This window comes from Chiloscyllium plagiosum, unplaced genomic scaffold, assembly GCF_037043375.1.
Source record: "Chiloscyllium plagiosum isolate Xiang-an unplaced genomic scaffold, Cpla_swu_hap1 HiC_scaffold_20, whole genome shotgun sequence".
NCBI lineage: Eukaryota > Metazoa > Chordata > Chondrichthyes > Orectolobiformes > Hemiscylliidae > Chiloscyllium > Chiloscyllium plagiosum.
Window position 1 is genome coordinate 67,353,584 of NW_028270158.1, and position 23,314 is coordinate 67,376,897.

Below are 23,314 nucleotides of genomic sequence, written 5' to 3' on the forward strand. Positions count from 1 at the left end.
CACTTCCCCATCTGATCAAGATCCCTCTGTAATGTTTGATAATCTTCCTCACTATCAGTGATACCTCCTAACTTTGCTTCATCCGCAAACTTACTTATCATGCCTTGTACCTTCACAGAGAGAGAGAAACAAAGAATGACAGTGAGAGAGTGAGTGTTAGAGAGGGATGGAGAGAGCGAAAGAGAGACAGAGAGGTAGAGGGACTGAGATGGGATGGTTGGACAGAGAGAGAGGGATATAGAGGGGAAGGGGGGAGAGAGAGAGACAGACAGACAGACAAGGGGAGAGAGAGAGAGAGACAGAGAGATAAAGGGACAGAGAGATAGTGATGCAAGGACGAAGAGACAGAGCAAGATAGAGAGGGGAAGAGGGACAAAGAGAGGGAGAGAAAGAGAGAGAGAGAGGGAGAGAGAGGGGGACAGAGAGAGAGAAGTGAAAACTGTGTGTCCAGACCTCCTGCTCATGTTGGGCTCTCCCAGTGAGGGTGAGGGTGAGGGTACAGCGCTGTCCATCTGTCACTGGGCGGACAGAGTGTGCATTCTCTTGTCCAGACAGGAACACTACCAGACGACCACACTTCGGGGAGATCTCCTCCTGAGACAGAGAGAACAGATGTTCGAGCCTGCGTCCTCCTGTACTCTTAGACACTCTTAGATACAGAGTCATGCTCCCTCCACACTGTCCCTCCCATCGGACACTCCCAGGACAGGGACAGCACAGGGTGAGAGACAGAGTAAAGTTCCCTCTGCACTGTCCCTCCCATCAGACACTCGCAGGGGCAGGAGCAGCATGGTGTTAGATACAGAGTAAAGCTCCCTCTGCACTGTCCCTATTAAACATGATTTGGAGATGCCAATGTTGGACTGGGGTGGACAAAGTTGAAAATCACACAACACCAGGTTATAGTCCAACAGGTTTAGTTGGAAGCAGTAGCTTTCGGAGCACTGCTCTTTCATTAGGTGGGTGTGGAGTATAAGATTGTAAGACACATAATTTATAGCAAACGTTTACACTGTGCTGTAACTGACATATATTGAAAAAGACCAGGATTGCTTGTTAAGTCTCTCACCTTTTCGAATGACCATGTTGGTTTCAGTCCTTTCACATATAATTTGCAGAATTTTGTTAAAGTTACATTCTCAAGTGACTTGAACAATTGTATCATGTCGGCCCAGATAATGCATTGAAGGTGCGAGGTGCCCTGTGTGAGACTGTCAGTGCCACAATGTTCAGACTGATGACACACATACACTCACGCAAACCCTCTCTCATACGCAAACCCTCTCTCATACGCAAACCATCTCTCATACACTAACCCTCTCATACGCAGACCCTCTCTCATACGCAAACTCTTTCTCATACGTTCACACTCACACTCTCACACGGTCTCACAGACGTATACCTCTTTACATTCACACTCACACACACAGACACACACATAGACACATACGTGTTTGTGGGGTGAATTTGTACTTGGAGAATTACATTTTATTTTGCTCAAAAACTGCCTGAATCCATGTATGATTCTGTAAATCCCTTTTTTGGATGAGAATCAGTCTGAACGTTGTGGCACTGAGTCGCACACAGAGCAGCTCACACCTTCAATGCATTATCTGGACTGACATGACATCAATTGTTAAAGTTCACTTGAGAATATTACTCTGAGAACGTTCTGCAAATTACGTATGAAAGAACTGAAACCAACATGGTCATTCTAAAAAGTAAGAGACTTAACAAACAATTCAGGCCTTTTTCAATATATCATTTCAGTGTCAGCACACTGTAAACTTCTGTGATAAATTCTGTGTCTTATGATCTTATACTATAAAACCACCGAGAAAGGAGCAGCGCTCCGAAAGCTAGTGCTTCCAAATAAACCTGTTGGACTATAACCTGGTGTTGTGTGATTTTTAACCCATTAAATACTCCCAGGACAAGGACAGTATGGGATTACATACAGAGTAAAGCTCCCTCTACACTGTCCCCCATCAAACACTCTTAGGACAGGGACAGCATGGGGTTAGATACAGAGTAAAGCTCCCTCTACACTGTCCCATCAAACACTCCCAGGACAGGGACAGCATGGGGTTAGATACAGAGTAAAGCTCTCTCTACACTGTCCCCCATCAAACACTCTTAGGACAGGGACAGCATGGGGTTAGATACAGAGTAAAGCTCTCTCTACACTATCCCCCATCAAACATTCCAAAGACAGGGACAGCATGGGGTTAGATACAGAGTAAAGCTCTCTCTACACTATCCCCCATCAAACATTCCAAAGACAGGGACAGCATGGGGTTAGATACAGAGTAAAGCTCTCTCTACATTATCTTGCCAAACACTCCCATGACGGGGACAGCACGGGGTTAGATTCAGAGTAAAGCTCCGTCTACACTGTCACCATCCAGGACACGGACAGCACGGGGTTAGATTCAGAGTAAAGCTCCCTCTACACTGTCACCATCCAGGACAGGGACAGCACAGGGTTAGATTCAGAGTAAAGCTCCCTCTACACTGTCACCATCCAGGACAGGGACAGCACAGGGTTAGCTTCAGAGTAAAGCTCTCTCTACACTGTCACCATCCAGGACAGGGACAGCACGGGGTTAGATTCAGAGTAAAGCTTCCTCTACACTGTTCCTGTCAAACACTGTGTTACGAAGCTGATTCTTTTCTCAGCTGCGTCCTTGGTATTTTTCAGAGGGTCATAAAGTGTACCTGGTGCCTGTTAGTCTGGTTTGGTACAGAGATGAAAAGGATGTTGAGAGGCCTTTTGTTTCTATGTGAACAGATGAGACTTCAGGCCGAAGTGGTCATGTTTTAGAAGTGACCGGTATGATGGAAGGAGAGTGGTCAGCTCTCTAGCTGAGCAGTTCAGTCCAGATCTAGTTGGGAGTTCAACAGTGTGGAAACTGGTTCTCTCTCTCTGTCTGTCTGTGCCCTTCTAACTTCAGCTTGTAAGCATTTGTTCCATTTGTACTGTTTTTTATGAGGGGTTTGCTTATTGGGACGGTTGTGTATATTCGGAACAGCATCATTAAGTATGGTTTGGATAGACTGAACTTTGTGGGGATTCTTTATTCTGTTCTTTGTGTTTCATTGTGTGATTTTGTGATTTTTTTTGTCTGTTTTAAAACCTGGCAGTCAACCTAGCTCCCTCACTCTGGGTAATTTTCACCGTGCACTGACTGAAACAAATTACAAAGTTATGGTCTGGGCTGCCTGCTTAAGGGTGTTTTAAGTGGTTTGGCTGAGTCCGTAACAGACTGGGGGCTCTTTGTGGGATTTTAAACAGCAAGTGGTAGGTGCTAGTGTCTTTAGTTTGGGTGTTGGTTTGGTGGGGTAGGCAAAGCTTGGGATAGGAATGGCTCTTTCAGTCGCCAAAGGTTTTCTGGAAGTGGATGCGGTGACTTTGGAAGGTTTGTAAAAGGTGAGTAAGACCAACCTGCTGGAATGAGCAGAGAAGCTGGGATTGCACCAGCCTGCGTCTGTGAGGAAAAGAGAGATAATTACAGCAGTAGCTCACTAATTACACTTGCTGAAGAAACCATCAGAATCTATAGAGATAGCAAGAATTCAATTGCAAATGAAGCAGCCCGAGTTAGAGGCGAGAGGGAAGGAAAAGGCAGCAGAAACAGTTTGAGTTACGGTTAAAAGCAGAAGAGAGGGAAAAGAGAGTGCACAGAAAGAAAAAGAGAGTGTTTGAACTTAAAAACTGACACTTAAAAAGGAAAGTCAATGTAAAAGGCTGGAGATAAAGGCTGAGGGTAGGCTCAGTGAGGATGTAGTACAAACTCATGGGGAACAGCAGAGAGTTAAAACAACAAGGTTAGCAGCTGAAGGGGCTGATGGTTCTGAGCTGGTCCATAAAACCTGGTTTGGCTTCCAGAATCATGAGGGATAGAAAGTGGGGTAAAGAGAAATCCTCACATGGAAAGGCAAAGGTAGGTCTCAGTGAAAATCAGAAGGATAACTTACCACAGGGTAAAAAAGGAAACCCTTGAGGGGGACAAAGAAGTTAAAAAGCTTTCCTTGTAATAAAATGGGTCGCACAAAATCGCAGTGTGGGTGGGCTAGGAGAAAGCCAGATGTAGGAAAACCAGAGAAGCCTAGGAGTTTTGTTGGACTAGTAACAAAAAGCACAAGGGAAGTTAGACAGCTGCCTCGGAGTGTACAAGATGTTCAGAGGCTGGTTAAGGAGGAAGTGCCAGATCTACTTTAGAAATATACATGCAAGGGTAAAGTTCAATCACATGGGCCAGGAGCAGTAGGTAAGGAGGTTACAATATTAAGGGACACAGGATCCTCTCAGTCTGTGATGCTGAAGGATGAGGAGGTATGTTCTCCTGAGGGACTATGGCCAGGAATTCATGCTGAGTCAAAATGTATTCAGTTATGTAAAGTGAGGTTGGTGAGCCCAGAGAAGAGTGGGGAATTTGTGGTCGGAGTACTGGACAAACTCTCAGCTCCAGGATTACACTTTGTCTTTGCAAATGATGTAGCTGATTCACTGGTAGGTGTGCTGCCTCCTCTAGTTGAAAAGCTAGTGGAGACGCAGGCAACTGAAGACTCCAAGATCCCTCTGCACATCCAGGCTGAATATTTTCCATCAACCACCACTCGCTGCCTTCTTTCAAAAAGCCAGTTTCTAATCCAAACTGCTAAATCACCCTCAATTCCATGCCTCTGCATTTTCTCCAACAGCCTACCATGTGGAACCTCACTTCAGTCCAATCCCAGATTGGACGCAGGCTGATCCAATCCCAGTTTCTCTGCTCATTCCTGCAGCTTGGTCTTACTGAAGCCCATGTATACCACGTCAACTGCCCTACCCTCATCTACATGCTTGGTCACCTTCTCAAAAAACTCAATGAAGTTTGTGAGACACGGCCTGCCCTTGACGAAACCATGTTGACTATCTGAAATCAAATTGTTGCTTGCTTGATGATTATAAATCTTATCTCTTATAATCCTTTCCAAACCCTTTCCTACAACAGAAGTAAGGTTCACTGGTCTATAATTACCTGGATCATTTCTATTGCCCTTCTTGAACAAGGGCACAACATTTGCAATCTTCCAGTCCTCAGGTACTAAACCTGTAGACAATGATGACTCAAATATCAAAGCCAAAGGCTCTGCTATCTCCTCCCTCGCTTCCCAGAGAATCCTCAGATAAATCCCATCTGGCCCAGGGGACTTGTCTACGTTCACTCCTTCTCGAATTGATAACACCTGTTTGTAACTAACCTTGATCCTTTCTAGTCTAATATCTCATACCTCCTCCTCCTCCTCTATAATATTCTCCTTTTCCTGAGTGAGAAGGCTAAGAGGGGATTTGATAGAGACATACTAAGATGATCAGAGGATTAGATAGGGCAGACAGCGAGGGGGCATAACTACAAATTGAGGGGGTGATAGATTTAAGACAGATGTCAGAGGCAGGTTCTTTACGCAGAGAGTGGTAAGGGTGTGGAATGCCCTACCTGCTAATGTAGTTAACTCAGCCACATTATGGAGATTTATACAATCCTTGGATAAGCACATGGATGATGATGGGATAGTGTAATGTAGTGGGTTGAGAATAGTTCACAGGTCGGTGCAACATCGAGGGTGTTCTATTCCTCAAATCAAATTGGACAATGAGGAACTTGTCGAAAATGGAGATAAATTATTGAGTTATCTTCCAGAGGAAAATCGAAATGCTCTGAAAGCATTATTACTATCACATGGGGAGATACACGGAAAGAAACTGGGATGTACTAACCTAATTGTGCATGATGTCGAGATAGGAGATCCTGCTCCGATTAAGCAACATCCTTATAGGCATAATCCTCTCAAGTTGGCACAGGTTCAGCAGGACACAGAACACATGTTCCAAGCTGGCATAGTCAAACTGAGTTACAGTGTCTGGGGCTCACCCATAGTCATGGTTCCACAGCCAGATGGTACCCAATGGATATGTGTGGACTATCACAAAGTCAACGCCGTTACAAAGATGGATGCATAACCAATTCCACGGTTGGAGGACTATATCAAAAAAGTGGGACAAGCAACTTACATTTCCAAGTTTGGACTTATTCAGAGGCCACAGGCAAGTACCTCTGTCAGAGAGCGCAAAGGCAATTTCAGCGTTCATACAACATAGAAAAGTACAGCACAGAACAGACCCTTCAGCCAACAAATTTGTGCCAAGGATTATTCCTAATCTAAAATAAAATAACCTAACCTACGCAATCCTCAACTCACTGCTATCCATGTGCATGTCCAGCAGTCGCTTAAATGTCCCCAATGACTCTGCTTCCACCATCACAGCTGGCAACACATTCCATGCATTCACAACTCTCTGCGTAAAGAACCTACCTCTGACGTCTCCTTTACACCTTCCTCCTAATATCTTCTAACTATGACCCCTCATACCAGTCAATCCTGCCCTGGGGAAAGGTCTCTGGCTATTGACTCTATCTATTCCTCTCATTATCTTGTACACCTCGATCAGGTCTCCTCTCTTCCTCCTTCTCTCCAGAGAGAAAAGTCCGAGCTTATTCAACCTTTCTTCATAAGGCAAGCCCTCCAGTCCAGGCAGTGTCCTGGTAAACCTTCTTTGCACCCTCTCCAAAGCCTCTGTATCTTTCCTATAGTAGGGCGACCAGAACTGGACACAGTATTCCAAGTGTGGCCTCACCAGGGACTTGTAGAGCTGCAGCAAAACCTCGTGGCTCTTAAACTCGATGACCCTGTTAATGAAAGCCAAAACACCATATGTTTTCTTAACAACCCTATCCACTTGGGTGGCAACTTTGAGGGATCTATGTACTTGAACACCCAGATCCCTCTGTTCCTCCACACTGCCAAGAATCCTGTCTTTAATCCAATATTCAGCATTCAAGTTCAACCTTTCAAAATGCATCACTTTGCATTTATCCAGGTTGAACTCCATCTGCCATTTCTCAGCCCAGCTCTGCATCCTGTCTATGTCGTGCTGCAGCCTGCAGTAGCCCTCTATACTATTGACGACACCTCCAACCTTTGTGTCATCGGCAAATTTACTAACCCACTCCTCAACCTCCTCATCCACGTAATTTAGAAAAACTACAAAGAGTAGAGGCCCAAGTACAGAGCCCTGCGGGACCCCACTCAACACTGTCCTCCAGGCAGAATACTTTCCATCTACAACCACTCTCTGCCTTCTGTCTGAATCCAGTTTGCCAAATCTCTCTCTCTCTCCTGACAGATCTATGGAAAGCCTTAGGGTTAACCCTGATCCTATCCGCCAACAACTTCTCATGTCTCCTCCTGGCTCTTCTGAGCTCTCTTTTTAGGACTTTCCTGACTTTCTTGTAACCCTCAAGCGCCCTGAGTTTTCACATTTTGTCCTAACATAAGCCTTCTTCTTCTTCTTGACCAAGGATTCCACTTCCTTAGTAAACCATGGCTCATGCGTTCTATATCTTCCTCCCTGCCTGACAGGTACATACTTATCTAGGACACACTGGAGCTTTTCCTTGAATAAGCTCCACCATTTAAATGAGCTTATTCCCTGCAGTTTCCTTCCCCATTCTACGCTTCCTAAATCTTTCCTAATTGCATCATAATTTCCCTTCCCCCAGCTGTAACTCTTGTTCGGTGGAGTACACCTATCCCTTTCCATCACTAAAGTAAACCTGACAGAATTGTGATCGCTGTCTCCAAAGTGCTCACCTACTTCCAAATCTAACACCTGGCCAGGCTGGTTACCCAGTACTAAATCTAAAGTGGCTTCGCCCCTTGTTGGCCTGTCTACATATTGTGTCAGGAAGCCCTCCTGCACACACTAGACAAAAACTGACCCATCTATAGTACTCGTACTATAGTGATCCCAGTCAATATTTGGATAGTTGAAGTCCCCCATGACAACTACCCTGCCTCTCTCACTCCTATCGAGAATCATCTTTGCTATCCTTTCCTCTAAATCTCTGGAACTATTCGGAGGCCTATAGAAAACTCCCAGCATGGTGACTTCTCCTTTCCGGTTTCTAATCTCAGCCATACTATCTCAGTTAACGAGTCCCCAAACATCCTTTCTACAAGTGTAATATTGACCCTGATGAACAATGTCACACCTCCCCCTCTTTTCCCATCTTCTCTGTTCTTACTGAAACATCTGAATCCCGGAACCTGCAACAGCCATTCCTGTCCCTGCTCTATCCATGTCTCCGTAATGGCCACAACATCGAAGTCCCAGGTACCAACCCACGCTGCCAGTTCACCCACTTTATTTCGGATGCTCCTCGCGTTGAAGGACACACACTCCAAACCAGGTTTTCGCTTGACAGTGTCAGATAATTGATTTGGGAACTCCCTACTCTCATCCTCTTCTGTACCTGTCCTACAATTTTGGTTCCCATCCCCCTGCTGTATTAGTTTAAATCCACCTTAATACTTTAGCGAATTTCCCACCCAGGATATTGGTACCCCTCTGGTTTAGATGAAGACCATCCTGCTTGTCGAGGTCCCACCTACCCCAGAAAGAGCTCCAATTATCCAAAAACCCGAAACCCTCCCTCCTGCACCATCCCTGTAGCCACGTGATCAACTCTTTTCTCTCCCTATTCCTCACCTCACTAGCACGTGGCACCGGCCGCAAACCAGAGACAACAACTCTGTTTGTCCTAGCTCTAAGCTTCCATCCTAGCTCCCTGAATTTCTGCCTCAAGTCCGCATCTCTCTTCCGACCTATGTCGTTGGTGTCAATGTGGATCATGACTTGGGGCTGCTCTCCCTCCCCCCGAAGGATCCCAAAAACACGATCAGAGACGTCACGAACCCTGGCACCTGGGAGGTAACACACCAACGGTGAGTCTCTCTCGTCCCCACAGAACTTCCTATCTGTCCCCCTAACTATCGAGTCCCCAATGACTACTGCCCTGCTCCTCTTCCCCCTTCCCTTCTGAGCAGCAGGTGCCCCACTGCTTTCCCCTGGTAAGTCATCCCCCCCAACAGTATCCAAAACGGTATACTTATTGTTGAGGGGAATGGCCACAGGGGATCCCTGCACTGCCTGCCAGGATATCATAGCAATTACAGAAACATGGCTCAGAGATGGGCAGGACTGGTAGCTTAATATTCCAGGATACAAATGCTACAGGAAGGATAGAAAGGGAGGCAAGAGAGGAGGGGGAGTGGCATTTTGGATAAGGGATAGAATTACAGCTGTGCTGAGGGGGGATATTCCCGGAAATACAACCAGGGAAGTTATTTGGGTAGAACTGAGAAATAAGAAAGGGATGATCACCTTATTAGGATTGTATTATCGACCTCCCAATAGTCAGAGGGAAATTGAGAAACGAATTTGTAAGGAGATCTCAGCTATCTGTAAGAATAATAGAGTAGTTATGGTAGGGGATTTTAACTTTCCAAACATTGACTGGGACTGCCATAGTGTGAAAGGTTTAGATGGAGAGGAAGTTAAGTGCGTACAAGGAAATTTCCTGATTCAGTATGTGTATGTACCTACTAGAGAAGGTGCAAAACTTGACCTACTCTTGGGAAATAAGGCAGGGCAGGTGACTGAGGTGTCAGTGGGGGAGCACTTTGGGGCCAGCGACCATAATTCTATTAGTTTTAAAATAGTGATGGAAAAGGATAGACCAGATCTAAAAGTTGAAGTTCTAAATTGGAGAAAGGCCAATTTTGACGGTATTAGGCAAGAACTTCGAAAGCTGATTGGAGGCAGATGTTCGCAGGTAAAGAGACGGCTGGAAAATGGGAAGCCTTCAGAAATGAGATAACAAGAATCCAGAGAAAGTATATTCCTGTCAGGGTGAAAGGGAAGGCAGGTAGGTATAGGGAATGCTGGATGACTAAAGAAATTGAGGGTTTGGTTAGAAAAAGAAGGAAGCATATGTCAGGTATAGACAGGATAGATTGAGTGAATCCTTAGAAGAGTATAAAGGAAGTAGGAATATACTGGAGAGGGAAATCAGGAGGGCAAAACAGGGACCTGAGATAGCTTTGGCAAATAGAATTAAGGAGAATCCAAAGGGTTTTTACAAATGCATTAAGGACAAAAGGGTAACTAGGGAGAGAATAGGGTCCCTCAAAGATCAGCAAGGGGGAGAAAATGGGGGAGATACTAAATGAATATTTTGCATCAGTATTTACTGTGGAAAAGGACATGAAAGATATAGACTGTAGGGAACTAGATGGTGACATCTTGCAAAATGTCCAGATTACAGAGGAGGAAGTGCTGGATGTCTTGAAACGGTTAAAGGTGGATAAATCCCCAGGACCTGATCAGGTGTACCCGAGAACTCTGTGGGAAGCTAGAGAAGTAATTGCTGGGCCTCTTGCTGAGGTATTTGTATCATTGATAGTCACAGGTGAGGTGTCGGAAGACTGGAGGTTGGCAAACGTGGTGCCACTGTTTAAGAAGGGCGGTAAAGACAAGCCAGGGAACTATAGACCGGTGAGCAAGTTGGTGGGCAAGTTGTTGGAGGGAATCCTGAAGGACAGGACGTACATGTCTTTGGAAAGGCAAGGACTGATTCGGGATAGTCAACATGGTTTTGTGCGTGGGAAATCATGTCTCACAAACTTGATTTGAGTATTTTGAAGAAGTAACAAAGACGATTGACGAGGGCAGAGCAGTAGATGTGATCTATATGGACTTCAGTAAGGCGTTCGACAAGGTTCCCCATGGGAGACTGATTAGCAAGGTTAGATCTCATGAAATAAAGGGAGAACTAGCCATTTGGATACAGAACTGGCTCAAATGGAGAAGACAGAGGGTGGTGGTGGAGGGTTGTTTTTCAGATTGAAGGCCTGTGACCAGTGGAGTACCACAAGGATCGGTGCTGGGTCCTCTACTTATTATCATTAACATAAATGATTTGGATGTGAGCATAAGAGGTACAGTTAGTAAGTTTGCAGATGACACCAAAATTGGAGGTGTAGTGGACAGCGAAGAGGGTTATCTCAGATTACAACAGGATCTGGACCAGATGGGCCAATGGGCTGAGAAGTGGCAGATGGGAATTTAATTCAGATAAATACGAGGTGCTGCATTTTGGGAAAGCAAATCTTAGCAGGACTTATACACTTAATGGTAAAGTCCTAGGGAGTGTTGCTGAACAAAGAGACCTTGGAGTGCAGGTTCATAGCTCCTTGAAAGTGGAGTCACAGGTAGATAGGATAGTGAAGAAGGCGTTTGGTATGCTTTCATTTATTGGTCAGAGTATTGAGTACAGGAGTTGTGAGGTCATGTTGCGGCTGTACAGGACATTGGTTAGGCCACTGTTGAATGTTGCCAGGGTTGCAGGGTTTGAGCTATAGAGAGAGGCTGAACAGGCTGGTGCTGTTTTCCCTAGAGGGTCGGAGGCTGAGGGGTGACTTTATAGAGGTTTATAAAATTATGAGCGGCAAAGTATTTTCCCTGGGGTTGGGGAGTTCAGAACTAGAGGGCATAGGTTTTGGAGGGATAGGGGCCAGGTGCTGGCAGGTGGGACTAGATTGGGTTGGGATATCTGGTCGGCATGGATGGGTTGGACCGAAAGGTCTGTTTCTGTGTTGTACATCTCTATGACTCTCTCCACACTGTCCCCCATTAAACACTCCCAGGACAGGGACAGCACGGTGTCAGATACAGAGTAAAGCTCCCTCTACACTGTACCCCACTAAACATTCACAGGATAGAGACAGCACGGGGTTTGACACACAGTAAAGCTCCCTCTACACTGTCCCCAGTAAACACTTCTAGGACAGGGACAGTATGGTGTTAGATACAGAGTTAAGCTCCCTCTATATTGTCACCACCAAAAACTCTGACAGGGATGGCGAGGGGTTAAATGCAAAGTAAAGCTCCCTTTACACTGTCTCCCCATCAAACACTCCCAGGACAGGGACAGCATCAGGTTAGATATAGAGTAAAGCTGCCTCTACACTGTATCCCCATCAAACATTCCCAGTACAGGGACAGTATGAGGTTAGATACAGAGTAAAGCTCCCTCTACACTATACCCCATCAAACACTCCCAGGGACAGGGACAGCACAGGGTCAGATACAGAGTAAATCTCCCTCTACACTGTCTCGCATTAAACACTCCCAGGACAGGGACAGTATGGTGTTAGATACAGAGTTAAGCTCCCTCTACACTGTACCCCATCACACACTCTCAGGGACAGGGACAGCATGGGGTTAGATACAGAGTTAAGCTCTCTCTACACTGTACCCCATCACACACTCTCGGGGACAGGGACAGCATGGGGTTAGATACAGAGTAAAGCTCCCTCTATACTGTCCCCCCATCAAACACTCCCAAGGACAGGGACAGCGCGGTGTTAGATACAGAGTAAAGCTCCATTTACACTGTCCCCCCCATCAAACACTCCCAGTGAGAATGTTTATAGCCTCAAAACGTGTCTGTAAACATTCAGACTAAAATGTGATGTTGAATTATAGAACACCTTTGCTGCACATTAGAAGTTAGACAAGCAGGGAGGGTTGGACCATGAGAAAAGGGGGAACCCAAGTTATACAGAAGAGAAAGACATCTGCTCGCACCGAGTGATAACGGGATGGTCTAAGGCAATTGTGAACATCAGTGAATCTGTGTGAACAGGACACTGAATGATAACATTCACAGCCGTTCTCTTGTGAAATTAATGACAGCGTTTGATTCTGACCCTGAACAGAAACACGGGACTATCAAAAGCCTTGTAATTAAGGGTCAGGTTCTGTCAATTATAATGGATTCTTATTACCCCTTGACAATGGGGCAGACAGAGAGGGAAAAGCATCTTTTCTCTTACAAGTCCCTGACCTGAGAGTTCTAAAGGATACTGGAGAGAGAGAGAGAGAAAGAGAGAGAGACAGAGAGAGAGAGAGAGAGAGAGAGAGAGAGAGAGAGAGACAGAGACAGAAACAGAGAGAGAGAGAGACTAAAGTTTGGGAGAAGATTTGTAGCTCGGGTGCTCGTTGTTGTGGTTCTGTTCGCCGAGCTGGGAATTTGTGTTGCAGACGTTTCGTCCCCTGTCTAGGTGACATCCTCAGTGCTTGGGAGCCTCCTGTGAAGCGCTTCTATGATGTTTCCTCCGGCATTTGTAGTGGTTTGTACCTGCCACTTCCGGGTTGTCAGTCCCAGCTGTCCGCTGCAGTGGCCGGTATATTGGGTCCAGGTCGATGTGCTTATTGATTGAATCTGTGGATGAGTGCCATGAATGGAACTGAGGATGTCACCGAGACAGGGGACAAAACGCCTGCAACACAAATTCCCAGCTTGACGAACAGAACCACAACAGAGAGAGAGAGACCATTTTGGTGCTGGGACTGCTGAAGCCAGTAGAAAATTAAACTCTTTGTGCTTACTTGCTATGGATCAAATTTCATTGCAGTTTTGAGAGTTTATGATGATTGTGAGTAGCCATTGCTGGTTCTGAAATGCAAACTCTGTAAAAGGTAATGTTGACAAAGCTTTAACTTGTTCTTGCAGACCGCTCTACAGACTGTCCCACTGTCAATTCTAACTAATTAGATCTTAGGTCTGATTTGAATTTGAATCACAACCCTGAAAAGAGAGCATGTTTAATTCGGAGACTAATGAATTAGTTTAAATGCAACCTAATGGTAATATTTCAGCCTCATTTACAGAATGATTCTGCGCTTAAGATAAAAAGCAGGAGTCTGCTCCCAGCTTAAAATTATTCTAAACCTAACATGGAAGAGATTCTGACACAATCTGTTGGGAAGCCATTTTATGGTCAAAGTTTGCTCTCCTTGCTAAGAAGCCATTTTATAAAACAATTGTATCAGAATGTGAGCTGTGCAAGGTTACCTTATGACCTCGGAGAAAGTGAGGACTGCAGATGCTGGAGATCAGAGCTGAAAATGTGTTGCAGGAAAAGTGCAGCAGGTCAGGCAGCATCCAAGGAGCAGGAGAATCAACGTTTCGGGCATGAGCACTTCTTTAGGGCATGAGCCCTGCACTTTTCCTGCAACACATTTTCGTACCTTATGACCTCTCCCAGTTAGCTCGGAGTGGTACCTCTTTCTGATAGGGGTTTATCTCACTAGCAGGCGCCTATCTCGGCTCGGTATGTTTTCCCCATCTGATGGATGGCTCAGGGCCTGTAGGAGTGATCAGGCAAGTGCACACAGACCTGTCAATTAACTTCCTGTGAGGGCTCTTGAAGGAAGAGCGATATCCTACTCGTCTGGGTAATTAGGAGCCAGTTAGTTGAGCTTTTAGGTATCAGTGTTACATTGTAACAGTGATGCTATCAGTCAATAAAGGGGATGACTAAAATAAAACAAAAATGTCTGTAAGAACACGGTGGGCGGCACGGTGGCACAGTGGTTAGCACTGCTGCCTCACAGCGCCTGTAGACCCGGGTTCAATTCCCGACTCAGGCGACTGACTGTGTGGAGTTTGCACATTCTCCCCGTGTCTGCGTGGGTTTCCTCCGGGTGCTCCGGTTTCCTCCCACAGTCCAAAGATATGCGGGTCAGGTGAATTGGCCATGCTAAATTGCCCGTAGTGTTAGGTTAAAGGGGTAAATGTAGGGGTATGGGTGGGTTGCGCTTCGGCGGGTCGGTGTGGACTTGTTGGGCCGAAGGGCCTGTTTCCACACTGTAAGTAATCTAATCTAAAAAAAAACTTCCAAAGAGTTGTATCTCCGGGACAAACCAAGAGAGGCTGACAGGTTGAGTCCACAAGGGATTGCCTGGGCCGTCTCAAATGTGTACTTTAACACCAGGACAGGGACAGCACAGGGTGAGCTAGAGAATAAAGCTCCCTCTACACTGTCCCCCAGCAAACACTTCCAGGACAGGGACAGCACGGGGTTAGATACAGAGTAAACCCTCCCTCTACACTATCCCCCACCATCAAACACTTCCAGGACAGGGACAGCATGGGGTTAGATAGAGTAAAGCTCCCTCTACACTGTCCCCCAGCAAACACTTCCAGGACAGGGACAGCACGGTGTTAGATACAGAGTAAAGCTCCCTCTACACTGTCTCCTCCATCAAACACTCCCAAGGACAGGGACAGCACGGGGTTAAATACAGAGTAAACCCTCCCTCTACACTGTCCCCCATCATACACTCCCAGGATAGGGACAGCACGGGGTTAGATACAGAGTAAAGCTTCCTCTACGCTGACCCCATCAAACACTCCCAGGACAGGACAGCACAGGGTTAGATTCAGAGTCAAGCTTCTTCTACACTGTACCCATCAAACATTCCCAGGTCTGGGACAGCATGGGGCGACATACAGAATAAAGCTTGCTCTACACTGTCCCCCATCCCAGGGACAGGGACAGCACGGGGTTAGATACAGAGTAAAGCTCCCTCTACACTGTCCCCCATCACACACTCCCAGGGACAGGGACAGCACGGGGTTAGATACAGAGTAAAGCTCTCTCTACACTGTCCCATCAAACATTCCCAGGGTAGGAACAGCGAGGGGTTCAATATTGAGTAAAGCTCCCTTTACACTGTCCCCCATCACTCCCAGGACAGGGACAGCATGGGGTTAGATACAGAGTAAAGCGCCCTCTACACTGTCCCCCATCATTCCCAGGACAGGGACAGCACGGGGTTAGATACAGAGTAAAGCTCCCTTTACACTGTCCCCCATCAAGCACTCCCAGGACAGGGACAGCATGCGGGTAGATACAGAGTAAAGCTCCCTCTACACTGTCCCCCATCAAACACTCCCAGGGACAGGGACAACATGTGGGTAGATACAGAGTAAAGCTCCCTCTACACTGTCCCCCATCAAGCACTCCCAGGACAGGGACAGCATGCGGGTAGATACAGAGTAAAGCTCCCTCTACACTGTCCCCCATCAAACACTCCCAGGACAGGGACAGCATGTGGGTAGATACAGAGTAAAGCTCCCTCTACACTGTCCCCCATCACACACTCCCAGGACAGGGACAGCACGGGGTTAGATACAGAGTAAAGCTCCCTCTACACTGTCCCCCATCACACACTCCCAGGACAGGGACAGCACGGGGTTAGATACAGAGTAAAGTTCTCTCTGAGGGTGAGAGGGTCACTTACTGAAACTCTCTTGCCTCCCTGATCCGTGAAGTAGAACTCCCCTCCGTCAAATTCATCATTGAGATAGAGAAAACCCCTGTGAAAAGACAGAGAGACAATCAACACCAGAGAGAGAGAGAGAGAGAGAGAGAAACAGAACAAGGGAGAGAGAGATACAGAGAGAAACAGGGAGGGAGCTGATGGGGAGAGAATAACGGTGTAGCGACAGTCAGACAGTGATGGAATGGAAAAAAGATAGAGTGAGAGTCACATGGAGGGAAAGAGGGAATGGGAGACAGAGAAGGAGAAAGAGGAAAAGAGAGAAACTGGGCAGCATGGAAAGTGAGATGGTGTGTTGTTATCAAGAGAGAACGAGAGGGTCTACTGTACAGAAACAGACAGAAAACAGGTAGTGCGGGGAAGAGAGAGAGAGATTGAGAAGACAGAAATCAAGGGAGTGGAGAAGAGAGACTGCAATGAAGAGAGAGAGGCAGAGAAAGAGGGAGTGCGGGACCGAGTGCTAGAGATAAAGCGAGAGAGAAAGAGGGGAACTGAGGTGGAGAGAGAACAAGAGAGAGAGAGAGAGAGAGAGGACTGAGGGAAGAGATAGAGAGGGAGCACCAATCAAGAAAGATGTTGGAATAATGGCATCACCAAGATAGATAGTTACGGAATAACGAGTGCTCCAAACCCAAGGATCAAATTTGAATCTTCGGAAAAGAGCAGATAAGAAGGTCGGGATAATGACGATCGGGATCAGGATATTACTGAGATCGAGGAATCTGAAGGTCGGGATAATGACGATCGGGATCAGGTTGTTACTGGTCGAAATTAATAGCTCTGAGAAAAATCTAACATGTTGTTCTGTTCATTCATGGGATGAGCGGGTTATTTGCTGCAGCCAGCATTCATAGTCCCCTCGATGACTTGCCGATTGCGAAAGTGATTCCGAACTGTCTAGTTGAATTACTGCAATCCCGATTTCCAGGATTATGACCAACATCCATTGAAGAAAGCGCTGATATATTTCCATGTGTGAGGTCTCAGAGGGGAAATTGTCGGGGCTGCTGTTCTCGTGTCACTTTTAGTCTTGTCCTTCTCAATGGAAGTGGTCATTAGTTTTGGAAGGTGTTTTCTGAGGATCTTTGGGGAGTTTCTGAAGAGCCTGTTGTCGACGGGACAGATTGTTGTGACTGTGCCTGCACAGTCCAGGAGTAGGGTTTTGGTGACGTGTTCCCAATTAAGTGGGAGCTGCTTTGTTCCTGGATAACATCAAACGTCTCGGGTGTTGTTTGAGCTGCCTGTATTTGTCCCATCTCACTCCTGACTTGTGCGTTATTGATGGTGGGACCGGCTTTGGAGAGCAGGGAGTCAGGAGGTGAGTTACTCACTGCAGGATTCGCAGCCTCTGACCAGCTCTTGTAGCCACAAGATTGTTTGGTTTCTGGAAAATGGTAACCCTCAGGATGTTAATAGTGGGAGAAGATTCAGTGATGGCGACACCATTGATCATCAAGAGGGCGATGGCTGGATTCTCTTGTCATTGGAGATGGTAAACCCCCAGGATTGTCATGGAGGCAATGGTGGGGTTGTCGCTTGTTGGAGATGGTAACCACCCCAGAACATTCAGGAATGATATCATCCCCATTTCTGAACTTAAGATGCAGGGAAGGTCATCGATGATACAACTGAAAATGGTTGTTCCTAGGACACTACCCTGAGGAGCTCCTGCAGAGAGGTCCTGGAGCTGAGATGACTGACCTCTAACACCCATGATCATGTTCCAATGTGCCAGGTCTGACTCAGGCATGGCTATGTGGACTGGGTCAACAAACTGGGCAGTAAACCAGCCAGGGCTGGCATTCTGGAGTGATGTTTGGCATGGTTTTTAAGAGTGATACATCAAGAAGCCAACTCGAGGCTGTGCGAGTTTTGAACAAAGATAACTGAACCAGTCAGGCAGTCAAATTATAAACGAGGAGCGAATTATACAGAAGCCAATCTATCAGAAGGTGAGACTGGGCAGAGGCAATTATATTGTTTCTTGAGTATTTTGAGGTTACACAAACTGGCAAAAGACACATGAAAATGGCCTGTAACAGCTGGGCTGAAGGACTTAGCTGTTGCCCTATTCCAGGCAGAGATGAAAGAATTTATAATGGGGCTGAGAGAGAGATCAGAGAAACCAACCGATTCCTTTAATGACTGAGGAAAAGACTGAGTTCTCCCAGAAGGTGAGAGATAAGTCACTGTTAAGGAATGAGGATTTGAAGGATATGGGAAGGAGATTGTACTGGGGAAATCAAGGTGTGAACAATAAAGCTCAGTCCATGTTGTGATAATCACCTTCTGAAATGGAGCTGGGGAAACGGGATGAAAACGAGACGGTCAGTGGTGTTACCATCACTAAATCCCCTTTACAAATAACATTCTGGGCGTTGCCACCTCCAACGAGAGAGAATCCAGCCATCAGCCTCTTAATGGTCAGTGGTGTTACCATCAGTGAATCCCTTCCCCCTATCAGACAGCCTGTCCATCCCCTGAGATAAGCCCAGGTGAAGCTTTGACAGCGATCTGTCACCAGATACCAACTCCCAAAATTGATTCCTATCATTCCAGCAACATCCTCCCTACCTTCACACTCCATTGCCTCAGAAATCAGCTGACGGTCCATTAGCCTTCCCTATCCTGTCCAGATTTGGTTTTTGGGATTGGCGATGGGTTTCCCAGGTCTCTGTTACCTGTAGTCTCCAGCTGAGTCTTGGAGTGACTCCCTCCAACACTCTGCCCCCTCTGGCTCCTGGAGACATGGGTCCCTTGACACTGTGCCCCTCCTGGCCTCCTGGTCTCCTGTAAAGGGGTAAACAAGGAGGTGAAGCACATAGTTGTCAAATAGCACACCTGGAGTGGGGGACAGGAGGGGAGCCCAGGGTCTGGGAGGGGAGAAGTAGCTGGATCAGAGAGAGAACAGGGATGTTCCCAACCTCCAAGAAATCCCTGGGATCTTGCTGTGCAGCATGGGGCTCAGGTCCAAGCAGGGACCAAGCTCTGTCCTCTAGACCACCCCCAACCCCCAGCAACATCACGTCTGCACTCACCTGTCACTGGACCACGACAGGACAGGATGGAGATGGATGGGCGAAGAGGGAGGGTGGTAAAGAATTGCTGTGTAATGCGTTGCACTCGCACACTGGCATGGTAATACAGGCGGGCAGCGGGTGGGTCAACCAGGGAGTCACGGGCCAACTGTAAACAGACATGGAGAAGGGTAAGGCCTGGGTTCCCCATATCCGGGAAAGCTCATCTCACACACATACAGACACACACCCACACATACAGACACACACAGACACACACACACCCACACATACAGACACACACAGACACACACCCACACCCACACATACAGACACACACAGACACACACACAGACACACACACCCACACATACAGACACACACACACACCCACACCCACACATACAGACACACACCCACACATACAGACACACACCCACACACAGACACACACCCACAGACACACACCCACACACACAGACACACACACACACACACATACAGACACACAGACACACACACACACACATACAGACACACACACACACATACAGACACACACACACATACAGACACACACCCACACATACAGACACACACACCCACACATACAGACACACACACACACCCACACCCACACATACAGACACACACAGACACACACACCCACACATACAGACACACACCCACACACAGACACACACCCACAGACACACACCCACACATACAGACACACACACACACACACACACACACACATACAGACACACAGACACACACACACACACATACAGACACACACACATACAGACACACACACACATACAGACACACACAGACACACACCTACAGACACACAGGCACACACACACAGAGCCTCTCCCAAGCAGATCTCACCGTCAATACTGTTTTGATGCTCAGTTCCTCGAGGTTAGTGCTCTGAGGGTGAGCAGAGTTATCTCCAGGTTCCTCTTCTCCCAGCGCTGCCAAGGTCTGAGGGGTTTCACAGTGAGAAAGACAGAAAGAGATGATGACAAGTTACTGAGCTCTGTCCCAACACCCACAGCCATTGACCTTGCCTCCAAATCGAGCCCCTACCTTCTCCCTCTGCCCCCAACCCCTGACCCCTCCACCAAGATTTATTGCTGACTCTTCACTCACAAGCCCCCCTGACCTGTGACCCCAGTCACCCTCCATCTGACCCATGACCCCACAGTCACCCTCCATCTGACCACACAGTCAGCTTCCATCTGACCCCTGATCCCTCTGTCAGCCTCCATCTGACCCCTGACCCCTCTGTCACTCTCAATCTGACCCCTGACCCCTCTACCACCCTCCATCTGACCCTTGACCCCTCTGTTACCCTCCTGATCCGAGTACTCACATGGGCGACATTGCGCAGGGTGACACACTCCTGGTGGGTGAGGGCACCATCAAAGACCACCCGGTGTGTACCTCGGAGGTGGGATCCATTCATCACCAGCTTCAGATGGGCCAGAGGTGGGGCAGAGGCTGTGGGGGTGCAGGGAACCCTGGTGTTACACAGGGAGATCTCACCAGCAAAACACTCCCCTCCCAAAAGGGTTCACTCGCCTCCCCTCAGAGACGGATAACATTCCTCATCCCTGTCTCTGATGGGAATACCCTTGTCCGCTCCAATACACTGCCATCTCCTCACACCTTTCCACGTCCAGGAAAAATCTGAACAGAGTGGGCCTTCATTTTGCTCAATGCGAACACGTACAGGCTGGACTGTCCTCCAGAAGGCACTACCACCATCCCCTGGCATCAGCCTGAGTGAACTCTCTCTGGAGAGCCTCCCATCCCAGTCCCTCACGTTGTTGGATACGTGGCCAATGTGGGTTACTCCAGCAGCCATTTGCAGGTTTCAGGCACGTTGATTCCCACAGGGAGGGCGAGGCCATTTCCTTCATTCCGTTCCCCATCCCAAGGCCAGAACCCAGAGCCCAGTGTACAAACCAAGCGCTGACTGACCTCGCAGCTTGTCCATGCTGCCTTCCTGCCCCAGCACGGATTTCTGTCGAGAATCTGAAGCCTGACCTGTGCCGTTTGGTGAACGTGGGATGCTCATGTTCAAAGGCCTGGGGGTGACAAGTATACATGACGTGGGATCACATTGGGCCAGGCACCAACTCCAACCAACTCACCCGCTCAAATCAGAAACCCGGTCAGGCGAGTAGTGCTGAGGGAGTGCCAGAGGGTCAGTGCTGAGGGAGTGGGCACTGTCAGAGGGTCAGTGCTGAGGGAGTGGGCACTGTCGGGGATTCACTGCTGAGGGAGTGGGCACGGTCGGAGGGTCAGTTTGAAGGAGTGCCGCACTGTCGGAGGGTCAGTGCTGAGGGAGTGGGCACTGTCAGAGGGTCAGTACTGAGGATGTGCCGCACTGTCGGAGGGTCAGTGCTGAGGGAGTGGGCACTGTCAGAGGGTCAGTGATGAGGGAGAGGGCATTGTCAGAGGTTCAGTGCTGAAGGGGTGGACACTGTCGGAGGGCCAGTGCTGAGGGAGTGGGCACTGTCGGGGATTCACTGCTGAGGGAGTGGGCACTGTCGGGGATTCACTGCTGAGGGAGTGGGCACGGTCGGAGGGTCAGTGCTGAGGGAGTGGGCACGGTCGGAGGGTCAGTGCTGAGGGAGTGGGCACTGTTGGAGGATCAGTGCTGAGGGAGTGGGCACTGTCGGAGGGTCAGTGCTGAGGGAGTGGGCACTGTTGGAGCATCAGTGCTGAGGGAATGGGAACTGTCGGAGGGTCAGTGCTGAGGGAGTGCCGCACTGTCGGAGGGTCAGTACTGAGGGTGTGCCGCACTGTCGAAGGGTCAGTACTGAGGGAGAGGGCACTGTCAGAGGGTCAGTGCTGAAGGGGTGGGCACTGTTGGAGGCCTAGTGCTGAAGGAGTGGGCACTGTCAGAGGGTCAGTGCTGAGGGAATGCCGCACTGTCAGAGGGTCAGTGCTGACGGAGTGCTGCACTGTCAGAGGGTCAGTGCTGAGGGAATGCCGCACTGTCAGAGGGTCAGTGCTGACAGAGTGCTGCACTGTCGGAGCGTCAATGCTGAGGGAGTGGGCACTATCGCAGGGTCAGTGATGAGGGAGTGCCACACTGTCGGAAGGTCAGTGCTGATAGAGTGGTCATGGTCGGAGGGTCAGTGCAGAGGGAATGGGCACTGTCAGAGGGTCATAGCTGAGTGAGTGCCACACTGTCGGAGGGTCAGTGCTGAGGGAGTGCCGAACTGTCGGAGGGTCAGTGATGAGAGTGCCACACTGTCGGAGGGTCTGTGATGACGGTGGACACTGTCGGAGGGTCAGTGTTGAGGGAGTTCCGCACTGTCGGAGGGACAGTGCAGAGGGAGTGGGCACTGTCGGAGGGTCAGTGCTGAGGGAGTGGGCACTGTCGGAGGGTCAGGTGCTGAGGGAGTGTCGCACTGTTGGTGGGTCAGTACTGAGGGTATGCCGCACTGTCGGAGGGTCAGTGCTGAGGGAGTGCCGCACTGTTGGTGGGTCAGTACTGAGGGTGTGCCGCACTGTCGGAGGGCGAGTGCTGAGGGAGTGGGCACTGTCGGAGGGTCAGGTGCTGAGGGAGTGCCGCACTGTCGGTGGGTCAGTACTGAGAGTGTGCCGCACTGTCGGAGGGTCAGTGCTAAGTGATTTGGCACTGTCTGAGGGTCAGTGCTGAGGGAGTGGGCACTGTTGGAGGGTCAGGTGCTGAGGGAGTGCGGCACTGTTGGTGGGTCAGTACTGTGTGTGTGCCGCACTGTCGGAGGGTCAGTGCTGAGGGAGTGCCGCACTGTTGGTGGGTCAGTACTGAGGGTGTGCCGCACTGTCGGAGGGCGAGTGCTGAGGGAGTGGGCACTGTCGGAGGGTCAGGTGCTGAGGGAGTGCCGCACTGTCGGTGGGTCAGTACTGAGGGTGTGCCGCACTGTCGGAGGGTCAGTGCTAAGTGATTTGGCACTGTCTGAGGGTCAGTGCTGAGGGAGTGGGCATTGTCGGAGGGTCAGTGCTGAGGGATTTGGCACTGTCGGAGGGTCAGTGCTGAGGGAGTGATCACTGTCGGAGGGTCAGTGCTGAGGGAGTACCGCACTGTCGGAGGGTCAATGCTGAGGGTGTGGGTACTGGCGGAGGGTCAGGTGCTGAGGGAGTGCCGCACTGTCGGAGGGTCAGTACTGAGGGTGTGCCGCACTGTCGGAGGCTCAGTGCTGAGGGT

General features: G+C 48.6%; 1 protein-coding gene across 1 annotated transcript in view; it reads right to left on the reverse strand.

The window, feature by feature from the left end:
- LOC122560408 (prolyl 3-hydroxylase 1-like) overlaps positions 1-23,314 on the reverse strand; it is a 72,247-nt gene that overhangs the window by 3,600 nt on the left and 45,333 nt on the right. Inside the window, exons 3-9 of the mRNA XM_087998040.1 lie at positions 21,094-21,200; positions 20,483-20,610; positions 19,996-20,091; positions 19,120-19,267; positions 18,763-18,871; positions 16,043-16,118; positions 454-594 (exon numbers count right to left, since the gene is read on the reverse strand). Of these exons, the coding sequence (XP_087854166.1) occupies positions 454-594; positions 16,043-16,118; positions 18,763-18,871; positions 19,120-19,267; positions 19,996-20,091; positions 20,483-20,610; positions 21,094-21,200 (805 nt within the window). The remainder of the gene's footprint in view (positions 1-453; positions 595-16,042; positions 16,119-18,762; positions 18,872-19,119; positions 19,268-19,995; positions 20,092-20,482; positions 20,611-21,093; positions 21,201-23,314) is intronic.